Consider the following 18,446-nt stretch of genomic DNA (forward strand, 5'->3'; position numbering starts at 1 on the left):
CAGCATATGTGAGAATTTATCGTACATAACCTACTACTTTGTGTTTTAATATTTAGCAGCATCTTTATGCAAAATGTTTTTAGAATTCTACTGTTTACACTTTCTCAGGCTTATGCATAACATGTAATGATGACGGTTGGAAATAAAGGAGCCTGACAGTGGACTCATGCACCTCTGTAATCCAGGTTTTCATAAAAGTATTGTGTAAGTGCCACGATGATGTTAACAAAAAAAAAGAAAAAAACCACCAAGCCAAAAAACCCACTTCGTGGTATTTCTGTCTGATAAGGCTGTTGATATGAGTAGGAGGAAAAAATATATTGAAAGAACATTTTTGAACTAACATGGAAGAAGAGGGTGGAATTGGCAGAGTGAGTAAAGAAATAATGGTTCCTGTTAATTCAGTGGTTTTGTTCAAAAATGCTTTAAATGTTTGTTTCATTCCTCTGTGTCAAGTCTCCTGCCCAGAATAAAGTTACTCTTAAAGACACATTGACTGACCAGGCTCTTGATCTTTTATTCAGTTTTTAATAAAAGCACTTTAGTTTGGCTTTTGGTTGGTTGTTTGTGGGTTGTTTTTTTTAAATAAGACTTAACATCTGGTGCCTTCTTGGAGGTGTACTGCCTCCTGGCAGCTGAGCTCTGTTAAAGGAGAAGCTGCTGCCCAAGCATTCACACCCCGTTCAGGGAGCTCCACTCACCACCCGACACTTCAGAATGGTTTGAGTTGGAAGGAACCTTAAACATCATCTAGTTCCAACTGCCCTGCCATAGGCAGGGACACCTTCCACTAGATCTGATTGCTCAAAGCCTCATCCAACCTGGCCTGGAACACCTCCAGGGATGGGGCATCTGCAACTCCTCTGGACAATCTTGTTGCAGTGCCTCACCACCCTTATTGTAAAGAATTTCTTCCTTATATCTAATCTAAATCTCCCCTCTTTCAGTTTAAAGCCATTACCCGCTGTCTTATCACTACACGCCCTTGTAAAATGTCCCTCTCCAGCTTTCCTGTAGGCGCCTTTAGGTACTGGAAGGCTGCTATAAGATCACCCTGGAGCCTTCTCTTCTCCAGGCTGAACAGCCCCAGCTCTCTCAGCCTGTCTTCAGAGCAGAAGTTCTCCAGCCCTTGGATCATCTTCATGGCCCTCGTCTGGACCCGCTGGAACAGCTCCATGTCCTTCTTTTGTTGGGGGCCTCAGAGCTGAATGCAGTACTGCAGGTGGGGTCTCATGAGAGCAGAGTAGAGGGGCAGAATCTGCTTCCTTGACCTGCTGGCCACACTTCTTTTGATGCAGCCCAGGATACAGTTGGCTTTCTGGGCTGCTGCAAGTGCACATTGCCGGCTTATGTTGAGCTTCTCAACCAATACCCCCAGGTCCCCCTCCTTAGGGCTGCTCTCAATCTATTCTCTGCCCAGCCTGTACTTGTGCTTGGGATTGCCCCAACCCACATGCAGGACCTTGCGCTTGGCCTTGTTGAACTTCATGAGGTTCTTACAGGCCCACCTCTCAAGCCTGTCAAGGTCCCTCTGGATGGCATCCCTTCCCTCCAGCGTGTCCACAACACCACACAGCTTGGTGTCATCAGCAAATGTGCTGAGAGTGCACTAGATCCCACTGTCCATGTCACTGACAAACACCTTAAACAGCGCCGCACCCAATACCAACCCCTGAGGAACACCTCTTGTCACTGGTTTCCTTTTGAACATTGAGCTGTTGACCGCAACACATTGAGGTTGGATGTTAGGAAGTGTTTCTTCTCTGAAAGGGTTGTCAGCCACTGGAATAGGCTACCCAGGGAGGGGGTTGAGTCCCCATCCCTGGATGTGTTTAAGAAAAGGGTGGAAGAACTGCTTAAGGATATGGTTTAATGGGAGATTAGGGACAGCTGGACTGGATGATCTCTAAGGTCTTTTCCAACCTAGAAATCTATGAAATCTATGAAAGTAGAAGGGCAATCAAGAGCTGGATACTTGGGCTTGATGAAACCACGATTCCTGCGGATTAGTGAATAAAAAGTACACACTACCAGGAGAAAACGCAGCAACTGGAAAAAAAAAGAGCATGACAGAACGTAATAAGCATTTGCTAAGTCATATACTAGAGCTCATCAGAGTTTTACAACCAAAACAGAATTGTAGGCTTTTCCTGAATAATTACATTTTTAAGCGAGCAGTGATGCAACCTCTTCAGTAGGTTTGCGTTTGTGGCAGCATTTATAAACACCAGGCTTGAAAATGCCCTACGTCAAATTAGTTGCTTCTCAAGAACACCAGCCCAGAGACACCAGGACGTATCACGGTGGAGCCCCGTGCGGCTGTGCCTTTGTGAGTACGAGCTTGTAACAGCAATAGATATTCCAGCATGTATTTCACCAGGCCTGCTGACTTCCACATTTAGCTAGTTCTGTTTTCACCGTTAGCCAAATCACAACACATCCATTATAGAGAACGTGGAGCACCTTCAAGAACCATTCCAATTTTATGAACAACAGTGAAACTGTAACAGGGATTTATATCCTGTTGGCTCTGGAAACTTAACATTAAAACCATAGAATCATAAAATAGTGTAGGTTAGAAGGGACCTTGAAGATCATCTAGTTCCAACCCCCCAGCCATGGGCAGGGACACCTTCCACTAGACCAGGTTGCTCAAAGCCTCATCCACCCTGGCCTTTAACACCTCCAGGGATGGAGCAGCCACAACTTTTCTGGACTTGTTCGAGTGCTTCATCACCCTCATCCTGAAGAATTTCTTCCTTAGATCTAATCTAAGCCTACCCTCTCTAAGTTTAAAGCCGTTACCGCTTGTCCTATCACTACATGCCCTTGTAAAATGTTCCTCTCCAGCTTTCTTGTAGGCCTCCTTTAAGTACTGGAAGGCTGCTAGAAGGTCTCCCCAGAGCCTTCTCTTCTCCAGGCTGAACAACGCCAACTCTCTCAGCTTGTCTTCATTGGAGAGGTGCTCCAGCCCTTGGATCATCTTCGTGCCCCTCCTCTGGACTCCCTCCAACAGCTCCATGTTGCTCACCAGCCTAGGCTGCGGCACCAAGGACACTATTGCATCTTCCACAGCCAGGAGGAAATGGCCTGCCTCTTGTAGGCAGGATCAGTACCTTGAGTTGATTAGTTAATTAGTTTCATTATATTCAACTCAGTCCAGCTGGCTAATAATGATTGGATGCCATAATTCTCCCTTTTTGTTTTACAATTTTTGTTTTCACAAAGGCTTTAAGGTGAGCAGAGACCCAGTCCACTCATCGAACTCCAGCACGCTTCCCTCCTGCGAATACCACGTCAGGGCTTGCGGCTTTACCTTCTTCACCAAAGGACTCTCGCTCGGGCTCCCGGCTCTGGCTCTTTCGGCTCGAGCTCTTGGCTTGGGCGAGGGAGTCGGGGCTTCTCAGGGTCTCAGCTGTATCACATCGGAGTCACCAGTTGTTGCTCACCAGCCTGGGCTGCAGCACCAAGGATGCTGTTACATCTTCTGCAGCCAGGAGGAAATGGCCTGCCTCTTGTAGGCAGGATCAGTACCTTGAGTTGATTAGTTAATTAGTTTCATTATATTCAACTCAGTCCAGCTGGCTAATAATGATTGGATGCCATAGCTCCATGTCCTTCTTATGCTGGTGACCGCAGAGATGAATGCAGTACTGCAGGTGAGGTCTCATGAGAGCAGAGTGGACGGGCAGAATCACCTCCCTTGACCCTCCGGCCACACTTCTTTGGATGCAGCCCAAGATACAGTTGGCTTTCTGGGCTGCTGCAAGTGCACGTTTCTGGCTCATCTTGAGCTTCTCCTCAACCAACACCCCCAAGTCCTTCTCCTCAGGGCACCTCTCAATCATTTCTCTGCCCAGCCTGTAATTGCGCTTGGGATTGCCCCGACCCACGTGCAGGACCTTGCACTTGGCCCTGTTGAACTTCATGAGGTTCTCACAGGCCCATCTCTCCAGCTTGTCAACGTCCCTCTGGATGGCATCCCTTCCCTCCAGCGTGTCAACCCCACCACACAGCTCAGTGTCATCAGCAAACGTGCTGACAGTGCACCCGATCCCACTGTCCATGTCACTGACAAAGCACCGAATACTGACCCCTGTGAAAAATCACTCGTTACAGGTCTCCATTTGAACATCAAGCTGTTGACTGCAACCCTCTTTAGTGCGACCATCCAGCCAGTTCCTTATCCACTGAGCGGTCCATCCATCAAATCCATCTCTCTCCAATTTAGACAAGGATGTCGTGGGACAGTGTCAAATGCTTTGCACAAGTCCAGGTAGATGATGGCAGTTGCTTTTCCCTGATCCACCAATGCTGTAACCCCATCATAGAAGACGACTAAATTTGTCAGGCATGATTTGGCCTTAGTGAAGCCATGTTGGCTGTCACCGATCACGGCCTTTTTTGCCATGTGCCTTAGCATAGTTTCCAGGAGGATCTGCTCCATGATCTTGCCAGGCATAGGGGTGAGACTGACTGGCCTGTAGTTCCCTGGGTCTGCTTTTTTACTTTTTTTAAAAAAAAAACGTTTTAAAAATGTTTCCCCTTTTCCAGTCATAGGGAACTACTCCAGACTGCCATGACTTCTCAAATATGATTGATAGTGGCTTAGCAACTTCATCCGCCAGTTCCCTCAGGACCCGCGGATGCACCTCATCAGGTCCCATGGACTTGTGCACCTTCAGGTTCCTTAGATGGTCTCAAACCTGATCTTGTCCTACAGTGGGTAGTTATTCATTCTCCCAGTCCCTGCCTTTGCCTTCTGTGGCTTGGGCTGTGCAGCTGGAGCTCTTGCCAGTGAAGCCAGAGGCAAAAAAGTCATTGAGTACCCCAACGTTCTCCATATCCTGGGTAGCCAAGTCTCCCCTTTCCTTCCGGAGAGGGCCCACAATTTCCCTAGTCCTCCATTTGACACTGACATATCTATAGAAGTTTTTCTTGTTGCCCTTGATGTCCCTGGCCAGACTTAATTCTATCAGGGCTTTAGCCTTCCTAACATGAACCCTGGTTGCTCGGACGATTTCTCTGTATTCCTTCCAGGCTACCTGTCCTTTCTTCCACCCTCTGTAGGCTTTTATTTTTGTTTTGAGTTTGTCCAGGAGCTCCTTGTTCATCCATGCAGGCCTCCTGGCATTTCTGCCTGACTTCCTCTTTGTTGGGATGCATCTCTCCTGAGTTTGGAGGAAGTGATCCTTGAATATTAACCAGCTTTCTTGGGCCCCTCTTTCCTCCAGGACTTTCTCCCATTGTACTCTAACAAGTAGATCCCTGAAGAGGCTGAAGTTTGCTCTCCTGAAACCCAGGGTAGTGAGCTTGCTGTGGTCCCTCCTTGCCTCCCTAAGGATCTTGAACTCCACCATTTCATGGTCACTACAGCCAAGGCTGCCCTTGAACTTCACATTCCCCACCAGCCCCTCCTTGATGGTGTGAACGAGGTCCAGCACAGCACCTCTCCTCATTTGTTGATTTATGACTTGGAGAAGAAAGTTATCAACCTATTCCAGGAACCTCCTGGATTGCTTCTGCTCTGCTGTGTTGTCCTTCCAACAGTTATTGAGGTTGTTGAAGCCTCCCATGAGAACCAAGGGTCATGAATGTGAGGCTGCTCCTATCTGTCTATAGAGGGACTCATTCACTTGGTCTTCCTTGTCAGATGGCCTATAGCAGATGCTCACTATAATACCTCTACTTAATCCTGATCCATAAGGTCTCAGTCGGCTTCTCATCCATCCGCAGGCAGAGCTCCATGCACTCCAGATGGTCATTGACATAGAGGGTGACGCATCCTCCTTGTCTCCCCGTCTGCCCTTTCTAAAGAGCTTGTATCCTTCCATTCTGACACTCCAGTCATAGAATTCATCCCACGACGTCTCCAAGATCACAGCCCTGCAGGCGTGCACACATCTCTAACCCCTCTCGTTTATTCCCCATGCTACGTTCGTTTGCACAGAGGCATTTAATTTGGCCCCCGATGAAGCTGACTTACTGGCTGGAGTGTCTGGAATTCCTTTCTGCTGCTCTTCAGGTGCTCTCAGCTTGTATTGATCAAACTTGATATTATCCCCCTCCCCGCTCAAATCTAGTTTAAAGCCCTGTCAATGAGCTCCGCTACCTGATGTGCAAAGACCCTCTTCCCCCTGTGAGAAAGGTGAATCCCAACTGGTGCCAGCAGACCTCGTGCTGTGTAGGCCGTCCCATTATCAAAAAATCCAAAATTGTAATGACACCAGCCACGGAGCCAGGTAATAATAGACTGGGCACATTTGTTTCTTCCAATGTCACTGCCTGCAACTGGAACAAAAAAGAAAAGGACAACCTGTGCTCCAGATTCCCTTACCAACTGTCCCAGCACCCTGAAGTCTCTTTTGATGACCCTTGAACTTCGAGCTGTGGCTTCAGGGACCACTGTGACCAGAGTCCCTTTGCAGTGGGCTACCCCAGTGAGCTGACTGGTACGCCTTTCCACTCCTCGCTCACACACACACTTGCTCTCAGAAGCTTCCTCTTCCTTCAGGCTCGACTCTATGTCTCCCGTGGCAGAGTTTCAGGCATTAAATCTTAAAAAAAAAATAAAATATGCGGATGGTACAGCTGGAAAAAAAGTGAGCTCAAGCTGGGTGCCTCTGGAGAGGAACCGTGGGCAAAGAAATCCCTGGAGAATTATTTTCTTGCAACGTGTACACGTGCCCCTCACACGTTCTTCACGCACCCTTTTGGTCCAATGGTGATTTCTGGTCTGGGGTCTTCTGATGCCTTCATTGGATTCTTTCTCTGTCTCCAGGCAGACTGTTAACTATTCTTATCTTGCCAAGTTGCAGCTTCTGCTGGCAGCTGCAGCCTCCTTATCTCCTGGTTTGTGCTGCTTGTGCACCTGCTCGCTGGCAGAGCGTGGGAAGCTGAAAAGTCCTGGACTTAGGATAAACACTACTCAGCAACAACTATAACGTCGGTGTGTTATCAACATTATCCTCATAATAAATCCAAAACATAGCACTGTACCAGCTACTAAGAAGAAAATGAACTCTATCCCAACCGAAAGCATCTCTAGGTGAAAGTTCACAGCTTGCGGCCTAAGGCTTCAGCAAGTCTTGCTCCTAATGTTAAGCAATGGATTCCATTTGAGCCAGAAAATGGCTACTGCAGCAGCTCCTTCTGCAAATTCGTCGGCCACGTGATTTGAGCCTAAGCACGTAATTTCTGCAGTATACTGTGAGCTTTGTGTGAAGCTGCTGGTTTAGTCCTCGGACGTCAGCTGCTCCGAAATGAGCTGGAATGCTGAATTAAAGCAGAAGATGCATAACACCTCAGAAGACGGACAGGCAGTTGGACTGGATGGTCATTGCCGGTCCCTTCTGACTGAAATATTCTATTCTGTTCTGTTCTGTTCTATTTTATTGTACTCTGTTCTGTTCTAATTCAATTCTATTCTATAGTTGTTCTCATTGTCTTACAAGCGTCACCTCTCCTCAGCTTTCTCCCCCTGCTTTCAAGGCAGCAGAAGCTGAAGACAATTGGTAACTTCCAAACCCACCCTTGGCTCACTGTTCAAGTGGGCTTAAAATGAATTGTACAGGTGATGAACTGGGTGAAAAATACAAGTGCAAAGGCGCTGGATTGTAACTGACGTACCAGTGTAGGAGGTGAAAAGCTCGAGGATGCGGAGGTGACTGGGGGACGGAAGTAGCAGTGATAAACTGAGCAACCCCCTCCAGGGATGCCAGTTAGTTACAATTCTCGGTCGCTTGCCCACACCCAGCGCCAAGAAGGAACAAGAAGGAATGCTTCTGCCCAGCAGGGACTGAGGGTTTGGATAAATCCTGTTTCTGGTTAAGCGGCACAAAACAATGGCAGACTGCCCCATGCAGCGCCTCACTTGGATGTGTCTGCAGTCTTGGAAGCTTGACTACCCTACGTTCTCCTACAAATGGACCTTGAGCTTGTTTGGAGGTTCTAGCAGGGGAGCGCAGCTACCGTATACCCTTGACCGATGAACGGTACCGTCTCTATCGGGGAAGGTCGTCCTCTTCGACCGAGCGCGCAGCTTCGGGAGGGACGCACATGGAGCGGTGAGGGAGGAAGGGGACACCCGCCTAGCCAGCCAGATCAGCCGAATCAACCCTGGCGATCAATGGGGTGACAGATGTCGCAGCCAGATCGCCCTCACATCCAGAACACAGCTCCCACCGCAGCGGTATATAAGGGTCACAGTCCACGCTGCCCCCACCTCATGGTGATACCGCCGAGGCTGACAATTTAGTCACGCGCAGCACAAAATTACTTCTTTGTCAGCACAAAACGTTCCGAGCTAAAATAGTTCAAAATATTTACAGATTTTTTTTGTGGGTTTGTGCGACGTTTCCCTCCCAGAAGCCTTCGCGAAATATGTAGATCAACGGCTTCCTATTGGCGGCCGTCCCGCTTGTCACCGCCTCCTAGCGCTGAGGCTGGGAGCGGAGCGGCGCGGCGGTGACTGCGAGTGCTGGCGCGGCAGGTGGGTGCGGGCTGGGCTCGGCTGGGCTCGGCTGGGCTCGGCTGGGCTCGGCTCGGCTGGGCTCGGCTCGGCTCGGCTCGGCTCGGTTCGGCTCGGATGGGCTCGTCTCGGATGGGCTCGGCTCGGCTCGGCGGCTTTCCTCAGGGGTAGCTGCCAACAGGCGGGGGTTGCGGGGTCTGAGGGGGCAGGAGTGGTGCCTCGCTAGTTAAAAGCCGAGTGTGTTTCTTTGCTTGTTGTTTTTTTATTCGCGTTCTCTGTGTGAATAATGTGGGTTTCTGTGATTTCTCTTTTCCCATCACCACCCCGATGTCCTCTGCTTTGCTTGGCTCTCGGGGTGGAGCGGGTGGGTGCTATGCTGGCTTCAGTTTGCCATTCGGGTGTCTCATCAGGGGATAACATCCCTGGGCCAAGGCTGCTCCTCCTGGACCTAGTGAGTGTTTGTACAAGAAGTGCATACTCCAGCATTTCTCATCTCTTGCGTGAGAGCTTGCTCTGTTCTGCTCTTTGTCTCCAAGCCCTCTCCCCACTGCCAACTGTTTGCATTATGGCTCCTCATTTAATGACATGAACCACTCTTATCTCTTGTCTATGAAGAACTTGTCATGAATGGAAGGGGTTGGAATCAATGGCCTGGAAGGCTACTACCTGTCATACCTTGTGTACTTTCTGCCCAGGTTGCTGTTCCATGATGCAGGGTAGAAGAGAGCGGCCGATGTTGGGCTGAGGGCTGCTGAATGCAAGCAGTGAAAACCAGGTCCTAGGTCTTGGATCTGCAGGACGTGCCAGGTGCAGGTGGCCTCCTGGCCCTCTTCACCAATGTTCCTCTGGTCTGTGCGGCTAGCATGGCAGCGATGACTTCTTGCACAGATATTTATGTTCCTTCTTTCCCCCGTTAGCCCAGGTGGCCTTCATAAATCGCAACAAGGGAGTAAATTCAGATCCTTTTTTCTGAAAGTCACTTTTGCTGTTGAGATACCAGTCTGAGGGGAATGGCCAGCAACCTACCTGCGATTGCAGCTCCTGGCTGCAAATTGCCATTTTTCCATCTTCTGGTGAGAAGAGCAGGGAAGGGAGAAGCTCTTTGGCTATCCTCAGGGTGCTCTCTTTCCATCAGATTTCAGTTCACAAATTGGACTTGCTCTTCCAGTATTGCACGGCAGGCTCAGTCTTAGGAACTAGAACACTACAGCTTGCTTCAAAGCTTGTTGATCCCCTTGTGTTTACAAAGCAAGTGTCCACCGTGTCTTTGTGCCTTTGCTGCATTGATGTGAGCTTGGCAACAGTGTCTTGCTTATCTCCTGTGACTGTCAGTTGGCCTGGGAAGGTGCACAGAATAAAAGTGACTCCTCTGTTTCTTCAGTTCTTTAAACTTGAAGTTAAAAAACACTTTGGCATAGTACACACTGATACTTTCCTTTAGTCTTTTTTTCCATTTCTCATGCACTGTTATATTTATTAGCAGTATAGATACAGTAGTATCTATACTGCCATGTTTTGAGTTCCCAGTGATTTACCTAAGAAGAAATGGAGGCCCCTACCTAAGCAGTCATGAAGGACCGAACAGCCTGGCTCATTTCAATTCCTGCAGTCAAATGCAATCTCATGTTTTGTGTTCTATTTTTGTGCCTGTTGGCTAACAAGCGATTCGCTTGCTTGGTGTATGCTCAAGGTCTTTCAAAGGTCGCTTTTTCCCTCCGCTTATGAAGGGCCTTTTGCAACATGGAGAACTGGAGGTTATTGTTCGCATGCCAACAGCCTCTTTTCCAGGATTACTTGAACTGTGGGTTGGAGTGACAAGAAATCTCCCCATAGAGGGAAAACAGCTCTCAGTTGCAGCAAGGAGTTGCAAAGTTCTGCATATGAAATGCCAGTATCATGAAATTTGATGCTCCCTTGGCTTACGGCTCTACAGTGGAATCCAATTCCTGATGAGACCTAAACACTAGTCTATTCAAAAAATAACAATTAATAAATAGCCTTGTTTATGAAGTCATTGAAGAATTAAAATGCTGCTTGCAAAGCATGGTGTATTTGATCAACTGAAAAGTCTATAAAGTTTTTCTTAGCAACAGGATTTATTAACAGAAAGAACTGTGACCAGTAGAAGGATAAGTAGTGCAAGAGTCTGAATCTTTGTATTTTAATCTGGATTATTACAGAAGGAACTGGTCATTCTTTCAAAGTTTCTACTGATTCCAGATCACATACTTACCCTAGATCACCACGACTAGAAAGAAAAGTGAGAGGCTTTGAAAATACGTTCCCATACTTCACCTAAGTACACATAGAATTAATATTTAGATACTGTCGGCATTCTTTGATATAAGGACTGCCAGATTTGAAAACCTGTCTACTGTCTTTTCCCCCCTTTGATTGAAACTTGGCTTTCAGTGGTGATTGAGTAACTCTAGTGCTAAACCAACATTTTCTAAAAGTTTTAAGGATTTCCTTAGTGATGACTTTTTTTTTTTCTGTTATCTCCTACTTAGCAACTTGATGCTTACTTTTCCAGAATTTCAGGGGAATGAAAAAACTATGAAATACTGTGAACTTGACTGTGCAGCAGTAAAACCAAATCAATTTAGACTGAAACTTTACTGAAATATTTTGTAAAAAATTAACTTCAGTTTTTGTCATGTGAGTGACCTGTGAACCATTATTCCAGGTGCCATCAGATTTTTGTATCATTATTACTTAATATCTTTTTTAACTGTTTTAGGTAACGAGAAGTTCGAAGTCATGGCTGGAAAAACGAAACTTTACTACTTTGATGGGAGAGGCAAGATGGAGTCAATTCGCTGGCTGTTAGCTGCAGCTGGGGTTGAGGTTTGTTTTAGTGGTTTTAAATTTAAGCTGCACATTGGTAAGCTTGTCTTTGAGGTAGATCCCAGGTTACTAACCAAAAAAGAAAATGTATCCCAAGACGCAATAGGAAATGAGCATTGGCTATTCAGTATAATTAAACGCTCTTACTTTAGGCACACAAAAGTATGGCTTCAAGTTACATGGCTTCTGAGCAATGACACTGTAAACCAGTTTCTTGCTTAATGCAAGGATGCATAATGCTTAATTAAGCATTTGATTACTGACCCAGAGCTGTCAAGCTGAGCGCTGTGTTCCTGGCATAACAAGTGTTCTGTGCCAAGTAAAACTGCAAAATGTTTGCTTTCTTTAGTCTTTCTGTTTTCAGCTGGATGCTCACACGCAGATTTTTATTTTATTTTTCACTCCACTGGCTGCATCTTCCGCAGCAAGCTACAGCATGAAATATATTTTCTCTTACTTGCATCATTTAGATGAGGCTTAACAGGGTGAAGTGAGAAAACTGGCCTATATGTGTAGGGAAATTAGAAATCTCAGAGCAGGACGAAAAATGTTTGAGTAAACCACGTAAGCAAGATACCACTTCAAAATACTTTTTTTTTGATGGGATATAATTTACTTATTCTAAACTTCCTGCTGGGAATAATACTTCTACATTGTTTTGTAAAAGCTTTGTTTTAACTTTCTAAGAATTCGTTCCTGTGTAGCTCCCAAATCAAAATATCCCACAGCAGAGCTTTTTTCCACATACCAGAAAGCATTTTAAGGATGGCCTAGTCTGTATTGTTGGCTGTCTCACATTAAATTGCCTGTTCAATACCAAACAAACCATCCTTGCTGCAGTTCTGATTGCCTGTTTTTCTGCTATGGTTGCCTTTAGCAGAATTTGTCAAACATGACAGTCCAAGATGTTTTGCCAGTGCTTCTGCCCTTGGTATTTTCTCCTTTAGAGGCATACTTGGAATGGAAGGAACCATAATGTATATTCTCTTCCTTTTATGATGATTAAAAGTTTATCAGGTCTAGAAATGTGAAAAGACACTAAATTCCTCTTCTTCCTCATTGTCTTTTGTCAGTTTGAAGAAGAGTTTTTGGAAACCCGAGAGCAGTATGAGAAGCTCCTGCAAGGTAAGTCCATGTGAAACCTCTGGAAAAGTGTGGCCAGACTTTACTTAGTCTCAGAGAAGACAAACGAAGAGAAGACTTTGAAGACTGTGTGGGACTTTCTTTCCACACAGCAGAGAGGGGAGAAAAACAGAGCTGTGAACAGCTGCAGAGGCTGATTTTTTTTTTCCCCCATATGTAAACAGATAAAATAGAAAATTTAATCTCTTTCCAACCTGGAGAGTTTCCCAGTCTTCTGGGTTGTTCTGTTCTCCATTTGTTTATGTGCCACCTGGTCCCCCAAACTTACCCTAGGCTTCAGTAACTTGCAAAAACTTACCCTAAAACTTCATTGAATGTCCTGATTTAGCTTAAAACATTGATTATTAGGCGTTGAGCAACCTGGTGTAGTGAAGGGTGTCCCTGCCTATGGCAGGGGGTTGGAACTAGATGATCTTTGAGGTCCCTTCCAACCCAAACCATTCTATGATTCTATGATTAGAAGGGAGAAATTTGGGAATCTGACGTTTGCTTCAACTGTGATTTAAATAACGGAACAGAATTTTAAAAACGTATTTAGAGTTAGACAGTTTTTACCCAGTTGATATATTTAGTGTGATTGTCTCCACTGTCTTTCAATTTCAGCATAAAAGCAGCTTTACACAGTCCTGACTGCAACTTCAGTAAATTTTTTTAAAGCAAGGATATTAATGCACAATAATTGTGTTCTGCAGTTTAATTTGTCTGCACTGCTGTAATTTATTGTTTGCATGGAAGAACCTCAGTTTAACAGAATGACTACCCACAGCAAGCTCACCATAAAAGTAACGGTCTTCTGAAGACAGCAAGAAATCTGACGTGGAGTTACGAGGTCCAGTAGAATAATGTGTGGCTTTCCCTTTAGGTGGATCCCTGCTGTTCCAGCAAGTGCCCTTGGTAGAGATTGATGGGATGAAGATGGTGCAGACTAGAGCCATCCTCAGCTACATAGCAGCAAAGTACAACCTCTACGGGAAGGACCTGAAGGAGAGAGCCCTGTACTGTAACAGTACTACTCCTCTCGAATTTATTATAGTAGCTTAAATACAGCTAGATTTGTTGCATAGTTTGTGCACCCAGAGAATCACCTGTGTTCCTCAGTGACTCACAACTTGCAGTGAGCCTGACAGGCCACAGTTAGATGCAGGCCAACTGATTTGTTCTAGTTCTATTATTTTCACATAAAACTGTTTGAGGCAGGGGTTTATTGTGCTTTAGTAAAAGATTAATAAAGCTTGACACAGGTATTTAAGAGGTGACTGGCATGTAAATGTTGAACTACTTTTGTAATCAGAAAATGTTTTGGAAAGCAATGGTTAGTTTTTAACTTTTGGCTGCAAAGTAAGATTTGTCATTGATGCTATCTTTGATTGCATGATGTTCCACAGCACTGGAAAAAGTGCATGGTTTAGGTCTTTGGGAGTTGGGAGAGAACAGCTGAAAGCTGTTGAAAAATGTCTGGTTTCACATGAAATTAAATCTACATCTTGATGTTGTGTCTATGTGAAGGAAAAAAAAATGTGATTGGGCTACCTCAATATGTAGCCTTTAGATGTCCATTCCTTGTTTTTCAAAAGAAAGAAAACTAAAGGGGAACTAGTAAAGCATCTAGCTTTAATAGATACTTTATAATGAACTGCCATTAAGCAGTGCAAGTGGTTGGAAGAATTGGCAGAAGCAGGTTGAGGGAAGTAACAAAAAGAATGAATATTCAGACAGAAGCCTTATTAACATCTTTGTGTTGTTAATAAGCGTCATTTCCTGTACTTTGCATTCCTTGCATACCTCTTCCTTCAAACAGAATACTCTTCCATCAAATTTTATGTTTAGCCTGGAGCCTGTTCCTGCTGTTTTACCAGCAAATATAAATGAAGTATATTTGTTGATTTGTTCTTGGACAGGGAGAAGGGAGCATCAGTGTTTCAAGGAAGGCTTAGTGTGATTAGCTCCAGGTTTAAGCACTTTGGATAGCTGGGTCTTGCACAGTGTGGAAGTAGAGTTTTGGAAGACAGATAGATGCAGGTGAGAAACTGGCATACGTTAGGGCTTACAGAAATATGTGATAGCTTCTTACTGCCCAGAATGTGTTTAATCCTGAGAGAGACTTTTTCAAAAAGCTGTTGTCTGACAACAAAAACTCAGTTAGTCGTATTACACAGCTAGAATTCAAATCTCGTACAACCTAGGATGGTTAGAAGACTTTGTTAGACTATTATACCAGATATTTTATTCCTATTCATGAGGACTTAATTTAAATTTGAGTCTTGTCTGTGGTACAAGACCTGCTGTCAGAGCTCTGGAAAAATGGATAAAAGGGACGATCTGAAGAACTGCTGTACTAATAATTTAGCTAGGTGTGGAACCTGGTAGACGTCAGGTTTCCAACCCTGTTATTAATCTACTTGGCACTGCTTGGACTTTGGATGAAGCCCTGAAGGTGGGATACAGCCAAGCAACTAAGCCAGTTGGGGATGAATCTTCTTGTGGTGCTGTGTGTTTCTTTGATGGTTCTGAAGTGATCCATGACACTGAAGTTAAACTTCTTTAACCTGTGTCCAGTCCTTCACAATGAGGCAAGTGAAGTGCTAACAACACTACAAATATGAGTGAGACTCAGACTGTGATGTATTTTTTTTTTAACTGCAAAAATAATTTTCATGAGGAGGGTGGGAAATTCAACTTTTACTCTCACAACACAAATCTAAGAAAACTCTGGTTATGAAGGCGCCTTCTTATTTAAGGGTTTTATTTGCTTTGGTTTCAAGGATTGATATGTATGTTGGAGGAACTGAAGACCTCATGGGCTTCATTTTGTTCTTTCCATTCTTATCGGCTGAGGATAAAGAGAAACAACGTGCTGTTATAGTTCAAAAGGCGACAAGCAGGTATTTCCCAGTATATGAAAAGGTATGTTGGAGGATCATTTCCTTCCATTGTTCTGGAATGATAACAATGGGAACACTGGGTATTTTACCAAAAGCAGAAGAAACTGAAAGGTGTCAGCACAGTACTTCAAACCAGGACATCATACTGTCTGCAGACTGGAGAGATGAGAGGGAGGTCAGAGCATTATGAGACAAGTTGGGATGGGTTAAATGCAGAAATTCCTAAGTGAGACTTCATGGTCTGAGCAGTATCAACATTCAGACTGAAGGGTCCAAGTATCCCGTTTGGCTCAAAACTGTTACCATCCAATGGATGTGCAAATATAGCTACATACAATTAAAATAGCAACTTCCTGGTTTTAGGAGAAGTGAAACTGTGTAACTTGCAGAATGGCTAATCGTCAGCTTTGCTTAACATTTCAAATACATCTACGTGATTTTTTAACCACAGTAATACACAGCTATCACTGCTGTCTTCCAGTCTGAGTGCTCTGCTGCTTAAGCCATACTGGAATCTTAGTCTTTCTCTAACTGATCCTTTGAGAGACAGAACCCAAGAGGTGCTCCCAATGGAAATTAATATACACAGACAGGATGATCTGGCAGCAATAGCTGTTCTTCTGTTTTAAAGACTAAAAGGAAGAGAGTTTCCCACTTAAAGACCAGCTCTCTGATAGATGGCTGCCAGAGTTCATTCTGCTCTAGATCCCACTTGTTGCATGCTAGCTCCAATGCTTTAGACTGATCACCTCTTTTCTACATTTTCTATTTTCCCATTGAAGCTGCAACTACATGTAGAAAAATTTAAGGTTTATTAGACTAGAAAGGAGTGAATACCAAGGAGGTATCTAACCCTGTAGTCCAGTATGTGGGGTTTACCTAGGGCTGTGGGAAGGAAGGATGAGTAAGAGAAACCCTGGGATTCTAGATGGCCACTGTGAGGACTGCTCTTAGATATCGCATAAAATGATCGGTGACTGCAGGCACTGGGCCCACTTCCCCCACACTAGTAGTATCCCTAGTTGCATAGGAGAGAAAGGTGAAAAGAAGAGGAGGCAGCAAGTACTGTCAAAGAAGGTGTGCCTGTGCATTTTGAAAACATCAACCCCAGCTGGCTGTCCACATCTGAGTGTTTTCATTGATGATATTTCTAGGTTTTGAAAGACCATGGGCAAGATTTTCTTGTTGGCAACAATTTTAGCTGGGCAGATGTTCATCTTCTTGAAGCCATTTTAATGGTAGAAGAGAAGAAGTCAGACGTGCTCTCAGGCTTTCCTCAGTTACAGGTACCTTGTACTAACAGTACACTCACATGGCTGGATTTGTGATAAATTATATTTCAAAGTCTGTTGTGTGTAGATAATGCCACAAAACAAGAGCATTCGTCGCACCTCTTTCATTGTAGTCTTGCTCTTCTTGCTATAGGAAGAACCTCGTAATATGTTTCATCTAAAGAATCTGTTTTCTGGAGTAATCCCTGTACAGATCTGAAGAAATCCACCCTTCCTTTTTTTTTTTCCCTCCCCATACCAGTTCTTTGATACTTTTAAGCAGAAGCTGTTTTCTGGATCACAAGAAGTGATTTGAGTAAAGTACACATCTGAAACCACAGATAACTGTTTCCACTTCGTCCCATATCAATACAAGACAGAGGGCTGGTGTATTGCTGTTTAAAATAGCAAGGCTGGAGTGAAGGGGAGTAAAATTCATCCATGGCTAAAACTGTATTTCCTGTCTTACCTCCGCATACAACTTGTTAAAGGATGTTACACAAATCAGTAAAATTGTTTTTTCTTGCATTGCTTTCTGTACCATAAATACCATGTACTTACTGTTTATCTTTCAGGCATTTAAAGCAAGGATAAGCAGCATCCCCACAATCAAGAAATTTCTGGAGCCAGGAAGCCAGAGAAAACCTGTTCCTGATGATAAATATGTGGAGACTGTGAGGAGAGTTCTCCGCATGTATTACGACATAAAAGCGAATTAAAACAACAGCTGTGCTCGGTTTAAGAGGACTGTCAGATTGCACATGTGCAATTATACTGCAGACAGAGGTGAAGAGGTGTTTGAAAGGAGTTTCAACGGGCAGGATCTCCTGTTCTCTCGTACAAAATACACTAGGCAGGTATCTTTTATAGCACTTTACTATTAGCCTATTTTTTTTCCTTCGTTCATCTTGAGATTTTTCTGGTAATTTTAAGCAAGTGAAATGGTAGCAAGCATGCTGTCTTCCTGGAGACTTTTTGAAAGAGCGAAAAAGAAAGAAATGTGAGTTGCTGACTGACGGCTTCAGCGTATTCTGCTACTTCCGAGGACTTTCTTCAGAGATCCAGATCAGATATTTTTATGATGATTGCTTTCAATTCAGGCCTTTATTGTTTTTAGCATCACTGTAGACAAATGAAACAAGTGGTTTTTTAAGAAAGTAGGAGGGAGGTGTTTCTCTTGCCAGTCCTATTGGACATCAGTGACCTGTCTGAAATGTCAGCATTGTGCCTTTATAACTATGCTGCGTTTCGCCTAATTACTGAATTAGGAAACAAGTTGACTGCCAAATGGCATTTTTGTATAACTGCTGTATCTAGAGGATCTGTTCTAATCAAATAAACTGTTTACTTGTATGTGATCATGTTGTCATGTTGTGTCATGAATGAAAGTTGGTGCTTGCAAACTTCATTTTTAGTTTTCTTGGAGGATAAATTCTTTCTACTTGAAATGAAGGGGATCCTTGTTAACCAATATGCCTCATGCAAAGGCATTTGATTTGCATTTATAAACCAAAGAAGAGATGTGAAGGAGAGGTAGTAAACCATCACATAGACCTGGTATAGTTCCTATCTAAGGTCTAATACCTGCCAAATTCAAAATGTTATTTCTTTTCCTCTCTTTTCTTTTTTTTTTCAGTTTATGGTTTCAGTAGATGACTTGACAAAAGAATTTCAAATGTTGCTAATCACTTTAATAAATGGCATGCTTTGAAAAGCTGCTCTGTAGGATGTTATCTTGGGGTTTCATATCTGTTATTTATAATTCTATATTAATGATATAGTTTACAAGAAAAGACATATGCTCAATCCCTTATGGCATTGTTTAATTCCTCT

At 44.2% G+C, this 18,446-nt stretch overlaps 1 protein-coding gene across 1 annotated transcript; it reads left to right on the top strand.

The window, feature by feature from the left end:
- Positions 1 to 9,211: 9,211 nt before the first annotated feature.
- Positions 9,212 to 17,846, top strand: LOC104384635 (glutathione S-transferase 3). Its single transcript, XM_009993062.2, has 7 exons — positions 9,212 to 9,245; positions 11,211 to 11,317; positions 12,391 to 12,442; positions 13,323 to 13,455; positions 15,223 to 15,364; positions 16,497 to 16,628; positions 17,189 to 17,846. Exons 2-7 carry the CDS (start codon positions 11,231 to 11,233, stop codon positions 17,330 to 17,332), a joined length of 690 nt encoding a protein of 229 aa, XP_009991364.1. The 5' UTR covers positions 9,212 to 9,245; positions 11,211 to 11,230; the 3' UTR covers positions 17,333 to 17,846.
- Positions 17,847 to 18,446: the final 600 nt, after the last annotated feature.

Source organism: Tauraco erythrolophus, chromosome 2 (assembly GCF_009769465.1).
Source record: "Tauraco erythrolophus isolate bTauEry1 chromosome 2, bTauEry1.pri, whole genome shotgun sequence".
Taxonomy (NCBI): domain Eukaryota; kingdom Metazoa; phylum Chordata; class Aves; order Musophagiformes; family Musophagidae; genus Tauraco; species Tauraco erythrolophus.